Source organism: Bradysia coprophila, chromosome III, assembly GCF_014529535.1.
Source record: "Bradysia coprophila strain Holo2 chromosome III, BU_Bcop_v1, whole genome shotgun sequence".
Taxonomy (NCBI): Eukaryota; Metazoa; Arthropoda; class Insecta; order Diptera; family Sciaridae; genus Bradysia; species Bradysia coprophila.
The window spans coordinates 4819896-4842263 of record NC_050736.1 but is presented as its reverse complement, the minus strand read 5'-3'; the positions used below and the strand labels follow the sequence as shown (position 1 = coordinate 4842263).

Here is a 22368-nt window from a genome sequence, read left to right as displayed (position 1 = left end):
GTAGTAAAAGAACGCATACAATGATCGCGTGTGCCAGATTCCCCGATGTCCTTTCAACTGTGAACTATTCCACATTACTATGGGAAAACAGACATTTTTGAATTTAAATGGTTAAACACTTTATAAAAAATAGTCAAAAAACTACAGAAGAATAAAAAAATGAAAATCATGAAAAAATAGTGAGGTTTGAAGTGTCGATCTTGCCATCTATCAATTTGCATTTTAATCCCAATTTTAATCTCACGAGGAGTTAGTTGTTACTTGAAACAACCGTTCACAATAAGCCACGTTGGGATTAAGAACTAATTGCAGCAGTGGTAAAATCGTAGACTGAAATGCAGGAGGTCCCGGGTTCAAATCTCGTCAGATAAATAAAAAAAAAAATCTGTTTAATATAAACATTTCTCATTCACAAAAAAGCTTCTTCTCATATCAGACGTTTAGATAAAAACTATAACATCATATCCGGAAAAAATCGTTTTTTTATTTATTTTCTTCTTAACCTGATACAGACGGCAAGCATATGACCAGAATTATTATCGGGTCTATTACTTCTAACGATCACAGTATTTTTAATCGGTTGATTTCAAATCTTGTACTTCAATTTTTTTAACATGCATTTTACTATAAAAAGAACCATAGTACTAGAGCTTGTCATTATTTTTGTCGTCGTTATCGATAACAGATGTATGTAACAGGTTAAGTAAAAGTAGGAGGGATTATAATATTTTTTCATTGCACTATAAATAACATTTTGATCGGATTAACATGAGATTTTCATTTTCATAGTAAACAAGCGTCAAACGTCAGGACCTAAAAGATTAAAATTTAATTCCTTATTTGGGGATGAGTTCAAGAAATCCCTGATGGGATTAAATTTAAATTCTAAAAAAGATTCGGTCGCGTACTGTTAATCACAAAAAGATTTAGATCTAGGTCCATATTTTTATCTATGTATTCACGCTATTCACATATATTTTATGTCGAAGTGTCTGGGGGTGATCCGAGGCGAGTCTGAGGTCAATAAACACCCGGAAACGAGACTTCAAATTTTATTCCGTGTTTTGTAATGAATTCTACATGCTGTGGGCCACAGAAGTTCATGAAATTAGATGAAAAGAACGATTTTCCTAAATTTTCGACGGTGTTACATTTAAAATCAATTAGAAAACTCGGGGTAAAAGTGAGACATCGCCTCGGATGAAAAAAATTCACACGAAAAATGGATTTTGAATTAACCTTTGTTACATAAAGTGCTCGTTTCTATGGTAGATTGTGTATTGGTTCGGAGATTTTTGTTTTGACGAGTGTGGCGTCCTCTTGTAATATAAATAAAAATAAGTATCTCCAAATCTTCACTCGCGAAGACCATCGGAAATGAGGTTTGACGCTACTGTCATGACGAAAAACGAGTTTCCGTGAGGTGTTGCGAGCAAAATCTTTTACTTTATTTTCTTTACCATTGTTACATTTTTACAACACAGGCTGTCACTAATTTTTTTTCGTCGTACTAGTTAACAGATTACTAATAGCCGTTTGTTGACTAGAATTCATAAAACTAAACAAATAGTAATTATACACGTGCTACTAAGCCATCAATAAAACAAATAAAATAACGATCGAACAACAAACGAATGAAACGAAATTAATTTGATTTGATCAAAAAATGATAACAGCTTAGATATATATCAATACATATATATCGATTGTGAGTTAGAGTACTTCCCACACCCCATAACATTTTGATAAATCGAAACGTTTCATGAGAACATAAATGGGTCAATGGTTATTAAGTCACCTTCATGTTAATTATAGAAACGAAACAGAAAAAAATAGATTTCCCACACTCTGCACTAAACACTAAACAAGTCACCGCCGCAATGAAGGATACATGTGCATATAAAAATTATTTACCATCAACACTCAACCGAAAAAAAGGACTCATAATATGCCTATACACCAAAAACTTGTATAGCCACATCATACATCCACAATACATATAAATGATTAATTCGCATTAAGTACTGCTACTTTTATTAGCAAAACATATTCTTCATGAAAAATTCAATTTTCTACATATTTGTTATTCATTCGAACCAGAAACCGAATATATTTGATAGGGTGCTAAACTATGTGACTTTACTTACCCCATCGTTCTCACGGAATCAGCCGAGTATATTTTTATTTCCTTTTGTATGTTTTTCATAATATATACCGACCTCAACAGATAAATATCGGCTTGTAAAGTGTTCCCATAGGGGTGTGCTATTGTGTGCATAGTATTCTATATTTATATGTAAAACGATTGTATGTTCATTACTCCATGTGTAAGCGTGTGTGTGTTTAGTGATATTCAAATTACATTACTATGTTTCCCGAATTCTATCGTAATTGAATGAACATGAATAGGTACATGGAATTTTCCGCGTCTCCTTAATTTTAGTATACACCGGTTGTAATTGGGAAGATGGTGAACAATTTTCTTGAAATTTCAATTCGAAACGTAAGAGAAAATGGTTCGAAAGCTTTATAGACAGTTTGTCTACTTGATATGATTTATTTTCTTTAACGTACATTGATGTCCTATTAGCATGAAATTATTTTTTTTTCAGAAATCACGTACTTCAATTTGAAACTAATGTAAAGCCTGAGCTTAGGCAACTACTTTAGATCTACCCCTCTTCAATACTTTTGTAATTTTGTTTAGCCTAACAATTTCAAATTAAATTCTGAGTTGTTCAACTCGACATAATCTCAAAGATAATTTTAAGTCGTTGTTGCCATGAGAAAACATAATTTTACACAATACCCATCACACACATACACCAGAAGTCCGTACTTATCTTTTCGGTAAATTTCAGGAAAATGTACACTTTTATCCGTACATTTTAAAGTTCGGCTAAAAAGAAATTTCGTTTACTCAAAAAAATATCGGCGAATCATTTTGTTTGTGATGGAACGTCGAAAATGTGGGTAATATAAAATGAATAAAATCGCTGAAAGTTGAAAGGGTAGATTTTTATCATCAAGTCCATTACTCGTACCTCAAGTTCATGATGAACATTAATATAATCAAGAGTAAAAATACACTCTAACAGTAACAGTATTAACAAAAGTTATACTGTCTGACGCAAGGCTAATAGATTTATTGCGTACACATATAATTTGTACGGTTACATGTATAGTGGATAGAGGCTATACGTCGTACAATGTTTTAAGTCTACAAGTTTCCGTTTTAAGAAAATCAATTCTATGAAGTTACAAAGTGTTAAAATAGCTTTTTCCTTAAAATGATAGCATGTACACAGAACAGGGTGTTGAACAGTAAGCGGTAGCCATTAGACTCGGTTGGCGAAACATATTTTTAATAACAAGAAAACAATTTACTTTATGAATTACTTTTGTTGTTATTTCCAGCTATAGTACGCCTATATCAATGGGATGCCATGTATTGGAAGGTATGCTGTTCTAAACATAATCACATCGAGCCCGAAAACAATACCTACGATGTATTCAATAGAATAACAAAATAATTTTTCTTTTTTGAAAAGCTACAATTAAATAGAGTTTCCTATTAATAGTCTCATCGAAACGGAAAAATATTGTTTCAGAATTTAATGCAAAATTATAGGGCAGCACTTTCCCTTCAGTCGATGTTATGCATAATAAATTAATCAAGCGAGAAAATAGGAAAATAGTTATGAGTACCTACACACCATTCCAATAGAAACTCATAAAATATTATGCACAGACTATAATCGATCAATGCGGCAATTGCATCCATTCTGTCATGTGTAAAATGTATCTAACGCTACCTGCTGATATGAATCACCCTGCACTAGGAAATTCGGGCACAAAGTAAAAGTATTGGTTGCTAAAGGTGGTGTAGTCTGCAATAGAAAGTCAATATGCAAATTCATAGACGTTGCCTTTATGCCAGAATGTTATACACAGTAAAGGTTTTAGTACGCTGTTTCGATTTTCTTAGCCCATGAATTTGCGTGATAGAAGCAACTTTTCGAATCAAATTATATGTTTTTGTATACGTTGATTCAACCTAATATATAGCTGTTGTATTGCGGAATATATTCAAAACGGTCTGTAGATATACCATTACCGCACACGATACATGTAACGTGTGTTGCTACCAAAAATAACAATTCAAACTTTTCAACAATAAATGCTAAAATATACATGACTTATTTGGCTTTTGTATGCATAAAATGTATTGAATACAGGGACGGGGCGCAAATCGAATCGAATCCACAATATCTTTAATACGATAAACCGAACTTTTGTTTGGAATTTTTCCAATTTAAAGAAAAAATATGTTTTTCCAAGCGGCATTTTCCAAGTTTTCGAAAAGCCGAAGTTCAAGTGAAAATTTGCTCAATGTACACCTAAAATACTTTTAATGAAATGATAGAGTGCTTCTACGAAGTAGCGTCATTCGGGATATTATCTTGAGGGTTGTTTCAATTTAATTTATATTTTTCGTTATACGTATTGGGAACATGAAGTTATCTCCTTTGAGATAGCAGAGCATACACAAAATCTTCCATCGGACATCAATTTTGTACTCACTTTTAAAGAAACTTTTAAATTTTGCGAACGGAGGGGGACATTTTGCCACCTGTCTACTCCAAAGTTTGTCATTTCCGGATGTTAATATGATACGAGGAAAGAATCCAGGACGGGATCCGGATAACTAGCAGAAACAATTTCAGTCAATACATTATTATCGAAACTGAAGAGTAACGACCAAATTCTTGATCCAACTTTACTTTACGGTACAGCTAATAAGATGTTCATTTACATCACAATCATGTTTTATCATCGTCTACATGGCGTATTTATGCAATTTTAGGTTAAGGCTGTCCTACGTGCTAGATGGCAAGAAAAGGATCGATATCCTCATTTTAGATGATTTTTTTTTCTGCATTCATAAAACCAATTTTATTACTTCTGCGACAGAAGTAGTCGCCAAATTTACTCTTGACTCGTTTCTACAATTTTTGTTTTGGCTATCCGTGAATATTTCCATGAATATAAAGAAAGTAATGAAATTTTCGAATAATAAACAGCAGTAAATGAAATTACAATCTGAATGAAAGTTGAGATGGAGGATGGTAAATTTTAATTTTGTAATACTTACGGTAATTGAGAGATTTCCATTCTAATGTTCGTAGCCACCTGGGTTGTATAATATCTGGATTGAATTGAAAGAACAGATTTTGTTTTAGGAATGTTTGTATATATATTTTCGTCTGCCAATATGCACATCTTACCAGATAAATATAATCTTATTTAAAATATAAATTTTTTATTTCATATAATTTTTACGATTATTTTATAGTTTTTAAATTTTAACTTTTCTCTTATTACATTTTGATTTTAAGTTTTCCTTTCTTCAACTTTATTATAAATTGTACAAATTTCCATCATCTCGATTGAAATGTTAAAATTGTACATTGACGAAAAACCATGTTTCTATCTTTAATATAGACGAAGACAAATGTGCGAATAAGATTTATATGTTTATGTACATCATAATGTTTAATACATATACGGAATAGCTTGAGATGAAAGATTAAAGTACTGTGTTAGTACCGAGTTGGTACAGGATAAAAAGTAGTGAATGCATAAAGCTGACAGTACATCCGACTGGCACATTCTTCGAATCTATTGAAAATTAGAGACTCCATACAGTTTTATGTTGAAACGGATTTAAGATGGATGGATTGCAAAATGGAGACTGTTATGAGGAGCTGAAGGTTGCTTCTAAGCCCAGATTATGTTTTAAATTTAAAGTTGAGATTGTCGCTATATGAATAGAATATCTAAATATACGACGGACATAACATCACCTTTAAGAACAATTTACGTACAGACAAAATCCTGCATTGCTTCAAGATATAAATGCAGAAAGGAAACATGTCCAACTAGCGAATTATAAGAAAAATAAAATTTCATTGATTAAGCTTCAATTCCATAGGGTGACGTAACAATGTGATTTCTTCTGAAGTATTAAAAAACTTCTAGTTGACATCGTCACACCATTCGAAACGAAGGTAAATCAATGAAATTCATTTTCCTTGTAATTCGATAATTTGACATGTGTCCTTTCTGCATTTAGATATGAAAGCAATGCAGGATTCTGTCTATAAGTAAATTGTTGTTTAAGAAATTTTATTCAAAGCCTGACATAAATTTTACATCACAAAGGATCGTTCTGATGTAAATATACCCAGACCGAGTCCAGATACATGTAATGTTAGATTTTTATGACTACTCTCACTCAATAGTTACAATAAGTTAGATAATTCAAAGATAATTTAAAACGAATGAAGTAATAGATTTTGCATAAAACTGTATGCGATGCTTTAAAGATCGGAAGTAACATATTTCGTGATTGTATTGCGATACGATTTACTTTCATAAAAGGTTATGAATATTAAAATTACTTTGCTCCAAGTACGGTGTATGGAATCCATACTATAGATGTACATGGATTATGGAATCACTTTAGCGACTGTAATTTCGTACCGACGACGGTACGGAAGGACACCGTTTCTCCAGTTCTTCATTAAACGAATTATCGAACGATTCGTCGTCCACCCACGTGTCCAACGTACTAACGCTAGTCCGTCGACTATCCGACACAGTTTCGTAATGAATTGTGTTATTTTTGATGATTTTGTGATTGTCGAAAAATTTACTGTTCTGCAAATATTGCTTGTTGAAGAATTTCCACGAGTCGGAGTTTTTTAGGTACAATTCGTTATGCTTATCATTAATGGAATTGGGTGTTTGCTTTTGATGTTGACCTTTTATCGAAAAATTAAAATTGTTTGTATAATTCGAGGAATTACCATTTTCATCATTGCCGGCCCACTCATAATCGACGTTATCGTAGGTGGAAAGGCGATTAGTCTGCGTAGATCTACTGTAACAGTTATCAAGATATTGATTTAACTCACAGGATGTGGTGCTGTGTTCACTGGAATTGGACGGAGATGGGGGTTGTAAATATTTCTTATTTTTATCGTATTTGACTTTCTCGAAAACGATTTGTTCACTTGCACATAACGAATCATTGAAACCTAATTTGCCGCAACATTTTCCGTTTCCATCGATTGGTGACAACGATATTGAATTAAAATTGGTGCTGCTGCCACCGATTGCATCGAATGGCTTCTTGTACACTTTATTATTGCTTTCACATTGCTTCAAGTTTCTCTCTGTCGCCGATATATAAATTTTATTTTCTGTAAATATTATTTCTTCATCAACGAAAATGGAGTTTTTCACATCGCTACTACTACTGCTGCTGCTGCTGAAGTTATTGTTAGTAGATTTATTTTTATCGTCTTCGTTTTCTTGCGGAACATAGTTTTGCTTCTGGATACGAAAGCAATTCTTTATATTGTTATCAAATCGAAAATTTTTATTGGACGAGAATGTGTTCATATTGATGTCGTCTTCGTCGTCCAAAGATAAACCATCTAAATTGGTGTTTAACTCACTGGAACGAGCAAATAAAATTCCGCTTGAATGTTGCGGACTGGGTGCAATTTTACGACGACCGGAGGGTTGATGATTTTTTTGTTGAGCATAAATTGTTGACTGTGACGGTTTCGTTGCGGATGGACAAGATAGATTGTCGTTGAAAGTTATTTTACGGAGAAGCTGTAAATGGAAGAAATTTCGATTTTTCAGTAAATGTTTTTAGCCGGAACAAATGACTTATTAAACTATCGGTGTGACAAGATACAGTGGTGAATGTGAACATCAGTTCCCCGTTCAGATGCATTATTTCACCTGCTGTGTAAGTATAACGAGTAATTTAAAATCAATTTTAAATTTATTCAATAAATTGAACTTGTTCAAAAGCAAATATTTTTTAACAGGTCCTGAAACAACTTAATTGTTCGTTGAATCTCCTTCACTGAACAATCAAATCACGTCTTTCATCCCACAATCATAAAATTCAATAATGTAAGCTTCTTCTCCCACGTAAGTTTATTATTCTCGTGTTCAAATTTGAATGAACAAATTCTTGTAAAGTAATAAACTAAGACGAGACTTGTGAAGAAGAGTGAGCGATGGAAAGTGTGAAAGTGTCGTGTCAACATATCAAATTTAAGAGGCACCGACGCTTAGCCTTTTAAATCCTCTATTTTTGATTGCTTTTGATGATATTTTTTCATCAAAATCCTTTTCTAAAAATTTAAGACGACAATGACCACTACCAACTTTCAACAAAAAATAGATTTGTTTGTGGTAGTTTGGCTACCCCATTCATTCAAAACGGAGCAGTTTATGAAAATATCAGAAAACTGCTGACTTTTCTCTGAGCTGGTCAAACGACTCCAACCACGACAGAGTAAAGTTAACCGGGCAGGAGCGTTCTGCCTGGCTTATATTACTCTGCCGTGCTCTTGCTCCAACCAAAACTAATTTTTATTTAAAGTTAACACATTTGTGATCGTCGTTATTGGGGTTGGACAATTTTCAAAAGATTCTGATGAAAAGACATCATCAAAAATGAAATACGAGACATGTAAGCGTACCTAGGCTGCAATTTTAGATAAGCATCGATGCCTCTTTAGGATTACGTTGATTACATCTCCGAAGTAAAGGAAGTTAAAATTCAAATTACGAAAGTGAATTTTAAATTGAAATTATAAACAGAAACCGGTAACACCTCGTTTTCTTAAGAGGAATCGATGCTTTGCTGAAAAGCAAACATTTGGGCGTTTTATAAATACTGGTATTTGATTTACTTTCGATGATATCTCTCCAGATTCAAAAGTATGGGTCCGCAATAAGGACCACCAATGTGTTAGCTTTCGACAGAAAATAGATTTGATTGTAGTGGTTTGACCAGCTCTGAGAAAACTGAGCAGTTTATGGAAATTTCGTTAAACTGCTGACTTTTCTCAAAACTGGTCAAACCTCAAACGATTACAACCAAAACTAAGTTTTATTTAAAGTTAACAGATTCGTAGTCGTACATTTTTCAAAAAGGATTCTGACGAAAAGATATCTTCAAAAATAAAATACGAGACAAACAGACGTAGGCTACAATTTAAGCTAAGCATTGATGCCTCTTAAACCTAAAATATGGGAAATATCTACCTTTGTACAGCACTTCTTCGTCCTTCGTACTAAATGACTCATGTTTTTCGAAGACAAATATTCCATAGTCCAATCGTTTAACTAGTTAAAACACAGATTTTCACTTGAATTAATCGTATTGATAATTGTCTTTTTACACCACTATTTTCCATTGTCTCTAACTAAAACATTGTTTCACATTAAAAGAAACTCAAAAACTTATTTTTCACAAGACAAATTTATCGAATTTTACTCGAAAACTTGTAATCAACATTTTATGATGGCACAGCGAAATGACTCTATATCAATAGAACTCAACTCATTGAATGAATGGTATACGCGTGTTTTCCTTATGACATTTCACCCTTAGTTGAACAATCATCCCCTCTCTTTGCTATCGCGTGTGCAACGTATGTGTGTGTATATAAAAATTCACAACAGAAATATGCTTTGAACTTTCGTCTTTCAAGCGGCGAGTATATATCTGCTGAAAAGGGGAAGTTGTTTGTTCTCTCCATATGCTCTTCACCGAACATAAATATTATGATAATCTGAAAGGTTTGAATAATGGCTTGTTAAATCTCGCTGCTTGTGTCTTCTGAAAAAAATGCACTGACCTTGGAGTATTTTTTACGGTCATATATGTCGTTTGTAAGGATACCATATACATGCTTTTCCTCCTCATCCTCTTAATAATTTATTGACTATGTCTTTTCATGGCATAGAAATATTGCTGAGTATTATGTGTCACCTATGTATTATGCAGTATCGTTCGTATTGAACAAACCTCATACAATGTATGCGAAAATGCTTTGAGTCGCATGATTGGGACTCCAATGATTTTAATAAGATGTTGACAGGAAAAGCCCAATGCAAATCTTCAGATTCAAATCAGCGGGGTCTGTAGTCTCAGCCAGTTTCTCTAAATTTGCAAGTACGAATGCACTTCTCGGTTTCATGGAATTCAACAAATTACTTCATATCTATCTGTTTACCTCGTTTGCATTAATCATAACATTACGTGATAATAAGTAAGCTACAACAACGTAAGCGAATTTGAATGAAAATTGAGTCTTCTTACCACAAACGAAACAATCAAATACGCATCGTCAAATATGAATTACCGACTCCAATGATTCACTGAATAGGCTATTTTGGAATTGGATATGGATAAGATAACCGTATCGATTGACAACGAAATAATATGCTTGAGAGCTTAAGTGGCTAACTCCACTCACCAGTATCAGGTGAAATGTCGTTCGAAAAGTATCGAATTCTGGTGTGGAAAAATTTGACCATTCAGAAGCGACACTATATAAGTGCAATCATTGAAGTGATCCTACCAGTTATTATTGTGATCCTATTTACATGGCTTCGTTCAAATTTCCGTCACGAAAATGAGCAACTCTACACATCGAACTATACATTTACACCATATTTGTATTGCTACGGCTGGGATGAGCTACTTTCGAAAGTTGCTTACTCTCCTACAAGTGCATGGACTGAGGAATTTTTGAGAACGATCTTCAACGAAAGTATATCGGAGTACGAATCGTTCGACAGTGCTCAAACTTTGGATGACTTCTTGGTTGCCGAGCAGCCGCGGAATGTACTTGGAATAGAGTTTGATGATTCGCTGAAGGTAACAGCTGAATTTACTCATCATTTTGACCCGTTCTTCAATGGAACTTTTCTTAGGACATCATTAACCCACCTGATATACTGAAATACAGCATAAGATTTCCATATCCTGCGGAAATTCAATGGTTGCCATATTGTGCTATGACGATTCAAAATGCGATAGATAAAAGTTTTATCGCTACCGTCAATCTGACTAGCATTCCGGAATTCGACTTCACATCATTTTCATACTATAGATCGGCAACGGACGAGTTTATTTATTGGCTAAAAATACTTCTGCCTTTGGTATTAGTATTAGCCACCTTCTACACAGCGACAAAAATTATCAAGGTTAGTGAGTCTGTCTTAAGTCTTAACACGGATCATCTAAGCAAAACCAAAAATTTATTTGATTTTAACTTAGAATGTAGCAATCGAACGTGAAAGTCAATTGAAAGAAGCAATGCGAATTATGGGACTATCTAACACACTGCATTGGACGGCATGGTTGACCAGTTCATTTTTCATACCAATTATTGCCTACACACTTGTGACGGTTTTCCTATGCGTGAAGATAATCCACGACCAAGCAATCTTTCAGTTCAGCAGCTTCTTTCTGATTTGGATTTTCTTCGTATTTTACATCATCGCCACTATAACCTTCTGTTTTCTTATCAGCGTTATATTCAAGAAAGCTTCAACAGCTGGCAGAGTGGGCTCGATTCTATTTGTTATCAGTTACGCATTCCATTATCAATTCGGTGATAATTTTGCATCGTTTAACTACATTGTGAAGCTGCTGTTCTGTTTGCCAATCAATACGGGACTAGGGCAAGGAATTTCGATGATTCTACAGCTTGAACAAGATCGTGTTGGACTTCAGTTTGGAAACTTGGCGTCACATGATAATTATGTGAAATTTTCAATATTGGAAGTTTTGCTTTCGTTTACAATTGCGTCAATCATTCATATGCTGTTAACGGTTTACATTGAGCAAGTGTTCACTGGAAGCATTGGTGTTTCAAAGCCGTGGTATTTTCCATTGTCAGCGATTAGAAATTTATTCAAAAAATCTGAGAATGGTCATGCTGAGGAAGTCGACGTGAAAGAGAAACCACCAAGTTTGGCGAACCAAGATTTCGAAAAGGATCCGGAAAACTTAAAAGTGGGCATAGAGATAGTAGACCTGACGAAAAACTTTGGCAATTCGACAGTTGTAAATCAATTTTCCTTGAACATGTATGAGAATCAAATAACGGTTCTTTTGGGTCATAATGGGTAATGGCTACTCATAATTGTCTGTGCAGTCCTCATTTTAAGATGATTTTGTTCTACTTCCAGTTGCGGCAAAACAACCACATTGAATATGTTAACTGGAATGTTTTCGCCAACATCGGGAACAGCTTTTCTAAACAAACACGATATTCGAATGGATATCGATCAGGCCAGAAAATCTCTGGGCTTGTGTCCACAGCACAATATACTGTTTGATGAACTGACCGTTCGTGAACACTTAATTTTCTTCTGTCGCTTGAAGGGCGTCAACAAGAAGGAAGCCATTGAAGATGAAATCAACAAATACGTGAGCCTGTTGGATTTTAATGATAAGATTGATGCGCTCAGCAAAACACTATCCGGTGGACAAAAACGGAAATTATCAATCGGAATTGCTTTAGCAGGAGGATCAAATATCATAATGTTGGATGAGCCGACATCCGGTTTGGATGCTAGTGCACGTCGGTCACTGTGGAATTTATTGATTGAAGAGAAAAAGGGAAGGACAATTTTACTGACAACACATCACATGGACGAGGCCGATGTTTTGGGTGATAGAATCGCCATCATGAATAACGGCCAATTGCAAACGGTCGGGTCATCTTTTTTCCTGAAGAAGAGGTTCGGCTCAGGATACAAATTGATTTGCGTAAAGAAGCAGGGATGTAATTCCAATCAAATTTTGAAAATTCTACAAGACTTTGTTCCGGATGCACATCTGGAATCCGACGCTCAAACGGAAGCTGTTTTCATTTTGAACGAAGACCACTTGCCAACATTTCCTAAAATGTTCGAAAAAATTGAGGAACTAACACAGAGTTTAAACATTTCCAGCTTCGGTTTGTCTCTAACAACGCTAGAAGAAGTGTTCATTAAAGTTGGATCCGATAGGACAGGCAGTGCACCGACTACCGACAATATTCTCTTAAATGATGTCATTCCTACGAAAAAAGTGACAGGGTTTACACTCATGCTGTATCAGGTCTACGCAATAATTTTGAAAAAATTTCATTTTACCAGACGGAACTTCTACCCCATTGGTTGGTTAGTACTAGTGACTGCTGGTTTAATGTTCGTTTTTTTGGCAATTCCAATCGAATTTGATTCCTGGTACGCTTATGATCCTACAATTCCAGAAAATGTTTCACTTTCATCTTTCAATAAGACAGAAACTGGTATCGCAAATGATGGATCGAATCCATATCTGTTTCTGAACTACGTAAGCCTTTTCGAGGGGAAAGATACCATTGAAGAAGTAGACAATTTTGAAGATTACATTCTACAAAAGTATCGAATGTCCGAGCAAGGGACTTATGAACGGAATCTATTTGGGTTAACATTGAAATCTGGAACTATTACCGCTTGGACCCAGAGTAGTCGATCGTCATATTTCCTTCACATGGTAGGCTTAAATCTTATTCATCGTGCAATATTAAAAACGGTAGCGGGAAATCAGTCTGACATCATTCTTTCGATCAAACCGTTCAATATTTCGGCGTACTATGAATACTATCCTGAAAACGATGTGGACGCTTTGACAAGGAAAAAAATGGGACTGAGACAGGACGATGCTGAGGATGAGGAGTTGCCCATTGAGGAGCAACTATCTTTCTCTGCAACGATTATCAACTTTTTGCTGATGTTCCTCATGTTCTACTTACTCACTTGCTATTGGCCATCGATTTTTATCGCAATTAAAGTAAAGGAAAGAACAACACGAGCTAAACTACTCCAATTCATAAGCGGAGCTAATCGATTTATTTACTGGACGGCATCGTTTATTATCGACTACCTCCTTTTGATTCTAACAATGTACATAATAGTTGGCATAGTCGCGCTGACTCACCGACCATACTTTCGAACGGCAGACCAGGTTGGAACTGTAATGGTACTACTTTTGACTTACGGATTTTCAGCCATTCCTTTCATATACATGGCGTCGTTTATGTTTATAAAACATGCGACCGCAGAGGCCTTAGTATCCGTCTATGGAGTTTTATGTGAGTTGATTTTAATAGGTTTTTGGGACCGAAAATTGTACTTTTCATGGACAAGGTTGAAAGTAGAAAGTTGAAAAGTCGCGTTTTATCATGATTCTCGAAGTCTACTCCTCCCGAGGTATCCCGGGATAGTCAAACATTGAAGGGTAACTCGACTTTTCAACTTTTTCTCTCTACATCTGTAGACATCTATGAGATTACTATTAACGATTAATTTCAGGTGGAGTGATGTACATCGTCTACTTGCTGTGTTATTACCTCATCTCTTCAAACGTTCTATCGGATATTATTTATTGGATAATGTTGTTTTTTGGTCCCTTCTCACTGATCGATTGCTTCTCTAAGATCGCTTCATTTCATCTTTTCCCAGTTGAAGCTTCCAGTAATTTTTACAATGAAATCATTTCTTGGCCTAAATGTTCTATAATTGGAATTTTGTGTGTTCAGATGTTTTCCATTTCGAATCAAATGGAGTTGGTGCTAATATTGTGATGATGATCGTTTCCGGAATTCTATTCCTGTCGATGTGTGTACTAATGGATCATTTAATATTCGAGAAATTAATTTATAAAATCAAGACGATTGTCACAAATCCGATAAAAAGTCTTCGAACGACAACTGTTTTTGATAATGACGTTGAGGATGAAAAACAGAAAATTGAAAAGATGACCGGCGACGAATTGAAGGCTTCGAATTTAGCGCTGCAAGGATTATCAAAGCTTTATGGCAATACATTGGCAGTCAACCAACTCTATCTCGGTGTGGACACATCAGAGTGCTTTGGACTATTGGTAAGTGAATGAAATAATTCCAAGTTCAAAAAATTTGGAAGTAAAAATTTAAGGGTGTCAACGGTGCCGGCAAAACTTCAACCTTTAAAATGTTGACCGGTGACGAAATAATTTCATCTGGGGACGTTTGGATCCGAGGAAACAGCATGAAAAATAGTATGATCGGAGCACAAAAATCGATTGGCTATTGTCCACAGTTCGACGCATTACTGTTCGATATTACCGGTCGCGAAAATTTGAAAATATTTTCACTGATGCGTGGAATTCCCATTGACGAAATCGATGAAATCATCGAAAATCTGGCGAAGGAATTCGGATTTCAAATGCATCTTGATAAGAAAATCAAAGCGTATAGTGGTGGTAACAAACGGAAGATTAGCGCGGCACTGGTGAGTGTAACTAATGAGAAATTTGTACGAATCATGCGTAATGATTATTTCCGTTTCAGTCAGTGCTTGGTGATCCAGACATTATATTCCTGGATGAGCCTACAACTGGTAAATAAATGAAATTTTCCCTGACTCACATTTATTCAATTTAAAAGGAATATTTTTCAAGGCATCGACCCATATTCAAAACGTCAGTTATGGTCAGTAGTCAATAAGACACGAAATTCTGGCAAATCCGTTATTTTAACCTCACATTCCATGGAGGAATGTGAAGCATTGTGCACACGCATTGCAATTATGACCAATGGAGAATTTCGATGCTTGGGCTCCGCACAACATTTAAAGAACAAATTTTCCAAAGGCTTCAATCTCACCATTAAGATGAAACGAGACGATGAATCGGAATTATTCCAAATTAACACCCGCATTCACGAACTGTTTCCGACGGTTCAGCTGAAGGAAAAATATCTTGACCTAATCACATTCAATGTGTCGACGGAAAAACTGAAATGGTCTGAGGTGTTCGCTATGATGAGTCGATTGAAGACGGAGAATATAGTGAACGATTTCACGGTCACCCAAATGTCCCTGGAACAGGTTTTCATGCACTTTACGAAGGAAGAACAAATTGAGGCTGCTTCTGTGTGAGACATAATAGACTGGAATGAACAACTCTGATGTATGTATTAGCCTTGATTTCTTGTCGTCTGCAAAATTTATAAATAAAACAGCATTACAGCATGAACATTTGTTTAGATAAAGTTTGATTTGTGATCCAATTATAAAACTCTAATTTACTTTATTGATTTTATTTTATGTTTCTATTTTCGTCCTGTGCTTTTCCTAAAAACACCACCACACACCCAAATCGCTCAGTGCAGTAACTGTAATTTTTGATGTCCCCATTTCAAACACATAATCAAATTTTTTGGTTAAATAAAAATGCAAATAACCCCAAGTGCAAATGGAACAAAAAGGACATTCAAATCCACTCAGAACAACACTCCAAAAAAACAACAATTTTACAATTGAATTTAATTCCATTGTCCGAATGATTTTTTTTTTTTTAATTTAATTGATGTTGAATTGCGGCAATGTTATTTTAAAGCGTTACATTTAATTGTGAAACTGTTTGACTTCACACGAAAAAAAAGTGTCTAATTTGTTATGGTTTTCAACGTCAGTCCCTTCTCGCTTTTCTATTTTTATGAGTCAGTTTGTTGATGTTACTGTCGGAAATATTTTATGATGCACACAGCACTAAGTTTAATTTAAAATAAACGAAAACCTTTGCGAAAACAGGGTTAATTGTTTTAGAATATAAATCTATCTGAGAATATAAAGTAACTCTGCGGCACCGCCACCGCTCGTAAAAATGATTTTATAAATAAGGTGCAGTATCTCTCGGCTATAACGTTTCTCATTTTATTTTCTTAGCACGTATTTTTGCTGCACGAACTGATTGGTAAAACAATTTTGCACGGCTGTTTGTAGCTTTACTAACGTTTTAGAACTTTCAATTACTTCTCACAGGTAGAAGTTGCTCATGAGAGTTATTTGCAGTGAAAAATTTCAGGCATTGGCTTCTGTTTTTTTAAATAAAATTATTTAAACGAATTTCTTCTCGCAAGAAGGTGGAAAATAAACAACTGCAACAAGAGTTAGTTTGGACGACGCGACGTTATCTATAAATCAATAGTGATGAAAAACTCGTTCCACAAATTAAAAAAAATCATTTCATAAGCAAAACCAAGGCAGATTTTAAAGAATTAAATTTCCTAAAAATTCTTCAGATTTCTCAAATATTTTTTTATTAAACTCATAAAATGGCATCGAAAAAGAACTTAAAAACTCTTAAAAATCGATCAAGATATTTTGATAAGCTGTGCTTGAGGAACACTATTGCAAATATCGCTTATAATGTAAGAATTTAATTTCCTTAATCAGACGGTAAGCGTATGAACAGTATTATTGTCGGGTCGGATGCATCCATCGATCAAAGTATTTTTAATCGGTTGATTTCAAATCTTGTACTTCAATTTTTTTAACATGCATTCTATTATATAAAGGACCAGCTTACCCAGTGCTTGTCATTATTTTTCTCGTCGTTATCGATAACAGATGAATAGCCGTACTGGTTAAAATAAGATCGACGCAAAATCTTTTACTTCATTAGTTTTAACAGTTAACTATATAGTAATAAGTGGTAGCCATTTTTCGTTGGTTACTTTTCTCGTCGCTTATACATAACAGATCGTCGGCAACATAACTGAAGGGCGTATCTCTGATATTTCAGAAACTACTAAACTGATTTTGTTAAACTTTTTTTTTCCTTGCAAGGCAGTGAGAAGTTATTAATTTTGAGCCGTAATTTTGACGTAAAGTCAATCGGCCGTATGGTTCGGTAGATATTGTCGAAAAACTGAAAAAAACAGCTTTCCTTAAACCAAATTTGTAATACATTTGAGTCGATTTTGATAAAATTTTATTTTTCCCTGAAAGGTAGTAAAAAGTAATGAATTTTGAGCTCGACATGAAGTCAATCGGCCATACGCCTCAGAAGTTATTGTGGAAAAACTGAAAAGCCTCTAGAGAATACGACGAAAAGTGCTGATTTCACTGACATTTTTTTTTATGCTCAAAATTCATAACTTGTTACTACCTTTCAAGGAAAAAAAAGGTTTTCAAAATCAGTTCAGTAGTTCCTGAGATATCGGAGTCATGTTGCCGACGAGATGAAGTAGTTTTCCTAATAAAATCGAACCAAAAAATCGCAATTACGATCTGTGCGTTTAAACAAATTGTTGGATGCTCGCGTAAAGCTTAGAGTGAAGAAGTATTTTATCATTCCTTCCCAGTTCTAATAATAACCTTTCACAGACGACCACAAATTTCCAAAGAATAGTTCAAAATTCTTAACTTCGTTCGTTTTAATGTAGAAATTCTATTGATCTGACGCTAAATTACAAACCGAGAACACTTTCTCACCAACAAATAAAAGGCGTTTAAACTCGGTCGTCCTTTTAATCACATTCCCATAACACGTTCAAATATTTCTCACGAGAACTGTTAACATTTTCTTGAAATTCGATGGGAATGGGAAAATGCTAACTTTTAAGTTAACATAAAAAAATTGTCGAATTTCATTTCAACTCATAGATTAAAACCCTCAACAAGAAGAGGGGATTCACGCATAGTATTAATTTGAAATGGATCACAACGATTTTTTTTTCTGTGTGTGTCGTTGTCGATATAATTTTCATTTCATTCTCACATCTTATTGGTTCTATATGGTTTATGGTATATATGGTGAAACCTTTGCGTATAGTTTTTATAATAGATGTTTTCACTTTATATTTTTAATGTGTACACACACACTCGTTATTATTATTTATACCTAAATTACATTATTCGGCATGGACCCTTGCATTTATAGCGCATAAAAACACTTTTCATATTTGGAATTTGAATTTTCAAAAGAAATTGATGTTACGACACGTGATCAAAAGTGTGCCACAAAATGTATAATTTTAGGATTACTTTCGTCCTGTTCCTTTGTAAAAATTCAACTTTTATTCGCATTGGAAGGAAGCACTGGGAAAAAAGTGATATTTTATTACAGCACAAGAGATTTTTGATTAAATTTAATTAGTTTTTGTGTGTTTGCATCGACGGCTATATAAAAAAGTGAAGTTCTGGTTACATGGATGTGATGGATAATTTCACTATATGAAGAGTAGTTTGTATGTAAGTAAATTGATTTTTTTTGCTGCTGCATTAAATCAAATTATATTTTTTATGAATGTCAGCAATGAATCGCCTTCATTTTCTTCAGTTGACTAGTAAACCTTACATCACGTAGACATTACTATTACATACAGAATTGTTGTTAACTCTATCATCGCTATATAGCCGATCGTATATGGGTATATAGCGCCGAGGAGGATTTCTGTTTTCTGTAATAGTATTGAGTAAAGACCATTTTCGATGGTACGTTTAAAACCAAAAAAACATCTTTACACCCTTCAAAAATGTTATTTCTTATTTCATTACCAACCTTAAATCATTCTTCATTGTTTTTTTGATGGTTTAGGATCGAATGTCTATTAAAAGAAGATTTTAGAGAGCTTTAAACGCTCCCACGAAACTGGTCCTCAGTCATACATTATAACTAACTCCGACCATTAATCCTACACAGGCAGTAAGGTCTTCTGATGTCCTGAAATTTCTCTAATGGAAGCAACAGAGATATTGTTGAACTTGTTTGTCAGACGGGCTTCCATGGGTTTTAAACGAATTTACCGGATAAAATTCTTTTTATTGAAATTAGCCATCACATCATGTTAGCTATAGCTCAGTATTTGTGGGTGACGTTGTTGTGGATAATAAATGATATTATATGTAAATGAGAATTGTAGCCTTTGATATCTTGTTTGTTATCTATTAACATCCTACAGCAATTTTTACCCAACAACACGATAAATTAACTTCACCTCAAGGTTTTGAGTATCTGCGATCGCACTAATAATGAAAACGACTTCTTGTTAACCTGTTACAGACGGCAAGCATATGACCAGTGTTATTATCGAGCCTTTTACTTCAATCGATCAAAGTATTTTTAGTCGGCAGATTTCAAATCTTGTACTTCAATTTTTTTAACATATTATATAAAAAACTACATTACCCAGAGCTTGTCATTATTTTTGTCGTCGTTATCGATAGCAGATGAACAGCCGAATGTAAGAGGTTAACCTCGAGGTTAACAAATGTTTGTTTATTGATCTCGAATTCGTCTCGTATGAACAAATTTTTCACAAGAAGCACCAATGACATTTTTTGTCCCATGGTTGTGTAATATTAATGTACTTTGACTCACAACAAGGAATATCCGAGAAAGGAGGCAAAATTTTTATTTTTCAAATATGGTCATACGGTCATCGGCGGTATTGTGCAAAAAAGAAATATTTTATTTTTGATTATCAGCCTCACCCTCTCATTGTGTCTGCAATGCCGGGCAATAAATACACAAGAATGCGTCATGGTTCGTTAACGGAACAAAAACCATTAAAATTAAATTCGATTGTCGATGCCGGACATTCGATTTATGATTTAGACTTAAGGCTGATGATGCTTTTTAAATATTTATCACGTACGGATTGTACAGTTTATTATGTAAAATTATAATAAGTTATGTGACTGATATTGATTGTTAATGCAATTTACAATCTTCAATATTTTGATTATTGAATTGTAAGTTGGCATTGTTCAGAATTGAAAGTGTCCTTTTTCGTTTCGGTTTAAAAGTTTATTTATGAATATCCACATTGTCAACGGCTTTACGCATATAATCAGCTTAATGTAATTATGCAATATTGTTTCCCTAGACATTGTATTTATTGGATATTGTGGTTCAGGTTTGAATTATTTTTATTTATTCTCCGAACTTTCGGAACCGAAACAGTTTCCTTCTTCAGGGATATAAGAACATTTATAAGAGTTTTGGGGACACCCAGAAATACTTGAACGTATATAGTTTCTCGGTAGTTTGTGAACGTCCCTGAACGTCCATAGTTTGTGACTATCCGTCACTTACATTTGGTTAAGTATTTAACAGTTCAATGTGTTCATAATTATGGTCATTTCTAGAACAGCGGTGGAGTGTCCATTGGTTAACATACTAGATTCGTTTCAATATCTATGACCTTTTAGCCTTCTGTTTTGTTTAACACAAAAATTATATGCCGCCAATCAACAACCAACAGAGATAAGGTACGGTGAATAGTGTGTGACGTATCATGTAAAATCACTCAACTTATAACTGATAATTTGACTTTTTTTTACGCGAAAATCACAACTTCTCTAATATCACCCCGTCACACATTTATCTCTAGTGCCATCGGTTGGTAAAACCTTGTCTCTACTTTCATTGTATCTAATTGAAGAATGTAATAAACAGATAACTTACCCTGTTTGCCTTTACTGGCATAGGTTTTTACTTAGCAACAAGAGAAAAGCTTTTTGCTGCACACAGAACAACATTTCTTTATTTAATCAATCAACGGTTAAGATTCTACAAAACTGCAAACTGTAAAGATGATTTATGCAAAAAGTATGTAAACATACTGAAGGTAATGCAATTCCACAAAAACTTTGGGATTGATGGGTATTTTGGCATGGCACTACTAGCAATGTCTGCTATGATGGACTCGATCCGTTCAACAAGTTCAAACAAAATTTAAATCACGAAATTGTGATCCACCGCATTCATACGTTTACACCTGAAACTTTCTCGTTTTGGTGAGTGTAATGTATCTTACGGCTCCAAGAATCAAATTTCATCACACGTCGTGGTTTCCAATGAATCAAAAAAGGAATCGCTGCCTAGTAACATCCCATACAATTTCAATGAACAGAACAATTACGCCGACAATCCAACCGAAAATAATGAACATTGGAAATGTAAATTCATCGAGTGTCGCTTGTTGATTTTTCATCCTATTCAGGTGAGTAGCCATAACCTTCTTCTCTGTTTTAACAAAATATTCCAACATCCATCGATTGAACAATCCAGAACTGTGCAACCAGTGAAGCACTTCGTTCCGTCTATCAGGAAACAGTACGGTTTCTGATACTGGAAACATGGCAAATGAAGTCGTAACTACTGTCCCCGTATTGTAATAGCCTCTCTTGTTCAGCCGTCGTTGAATCCGTAACATCATATCGAAATAGCGATCACTCAGCACGTACGACATGGAAGTATTGAAATTGTAAATATGTTCTCTGTAACTAATCGGATTCATTGCAACAATTTTTTCGTCCCACTCCTCTTGAGCTGATCGATAATTTACGGTGTCAAGTAGTTTATAAAACAATTGCTCGGGGGTTGCAATAACTAACGGGGAATCGTAAATGTCGGCAACGGTTTTGATCTGCGGCTTTAGAACCGGCTTTGTCATGTAGCTTTGCAAATCCGACAGATATCCATTGACGACAATAAATCCAACAAATGTTAGCGATCCAATTAAAAATATTTCAGCGCGAGAGAGCCGTTGATATTTTATGTAGCTGTTGTCATTAATGAGAAGGTTAACAACATCCACCACACTTTGAAAAAATACAATTTTCCTCTCTTTAATGTAGCGACAAACACTTAACGTTAGCAGAGTGGCAGTC

The 22368-nt window shown here is 34.6% G+C and overlaps 2 protein-coding genes and 1 long non-coding RNA gene across 4 annotated transcripts; 2 read left to right on the top strand and 1 right to left on the bottom strand.

The window, feature by feature from the left end:
- The first annotated feature begins 535 nt into the window (after positions 1-535).
- LOC119079213 lies at positions 536-17333 on the top strand. The gene is made up of 3 exons (XR_005088132.1): positions 536-566; positions 16857-16859; positions 17198-17333. It is a non-coding gene; the product is annotated as an uncharacterized LOC119079213 (long non-coding RNA).
- On the bottom strand, positions 5255-9634 carry LOC119079116 (putative uncharacterized protein DDB_G0287457). Of its 2 annotated transcripts, XM_037186952.1 has the most exons (3): positions 9287-9634; positions 9142-9239; positions 5255-7689 (listed from the first exon to the last, which is right to left on the bottom strand). In XM_037186952.1, the coding sequence occupies exons 2-3, from the start codon at positions 9205-9207 to the stop codon at positions 6526-6528; spliced, it is 1230 nt and encodes a 409-aa protein (XP_037042847.1). In that variant the 5' UTR covers positions 9208-9239; positions 9287-9634; the 3' UTR covers positions 5255-6525. The 2 variants fall into 2 exon arrangements, with proteins under 2 accessions (XP_037042847.1, XP_037042839.1); XM_037186944.1 differs by having other exon boundaries at positions 9142-9634.
- LOC119079055 (ATP-binding cassette sub-family A member 2-like) lies at positions 10358-15968 on the top strand. The gene is made up of 9 exons (XM_037186863.1): positions 10358-10762; positions 10819-11091; positions 11165-12018; positions 12082-14015; positions 14236-14397; positions 14463-14806; positions 14860-15195; positions 15255-15303; positions 15365-15968. The coding sequence occupies exons 1-9, from the start codon at positions 10373-10375 to the stop codon at positions 15841-15843; spliced, it is 4821 nt and encodes a 1606-aa protein (XP_037042758.1). The 5' UTR covers positions 10358-10372; the 3' UTR covers positions 15844-15968.
- Positions 17334-22368: the final 5035 nt, after the last annotated feature.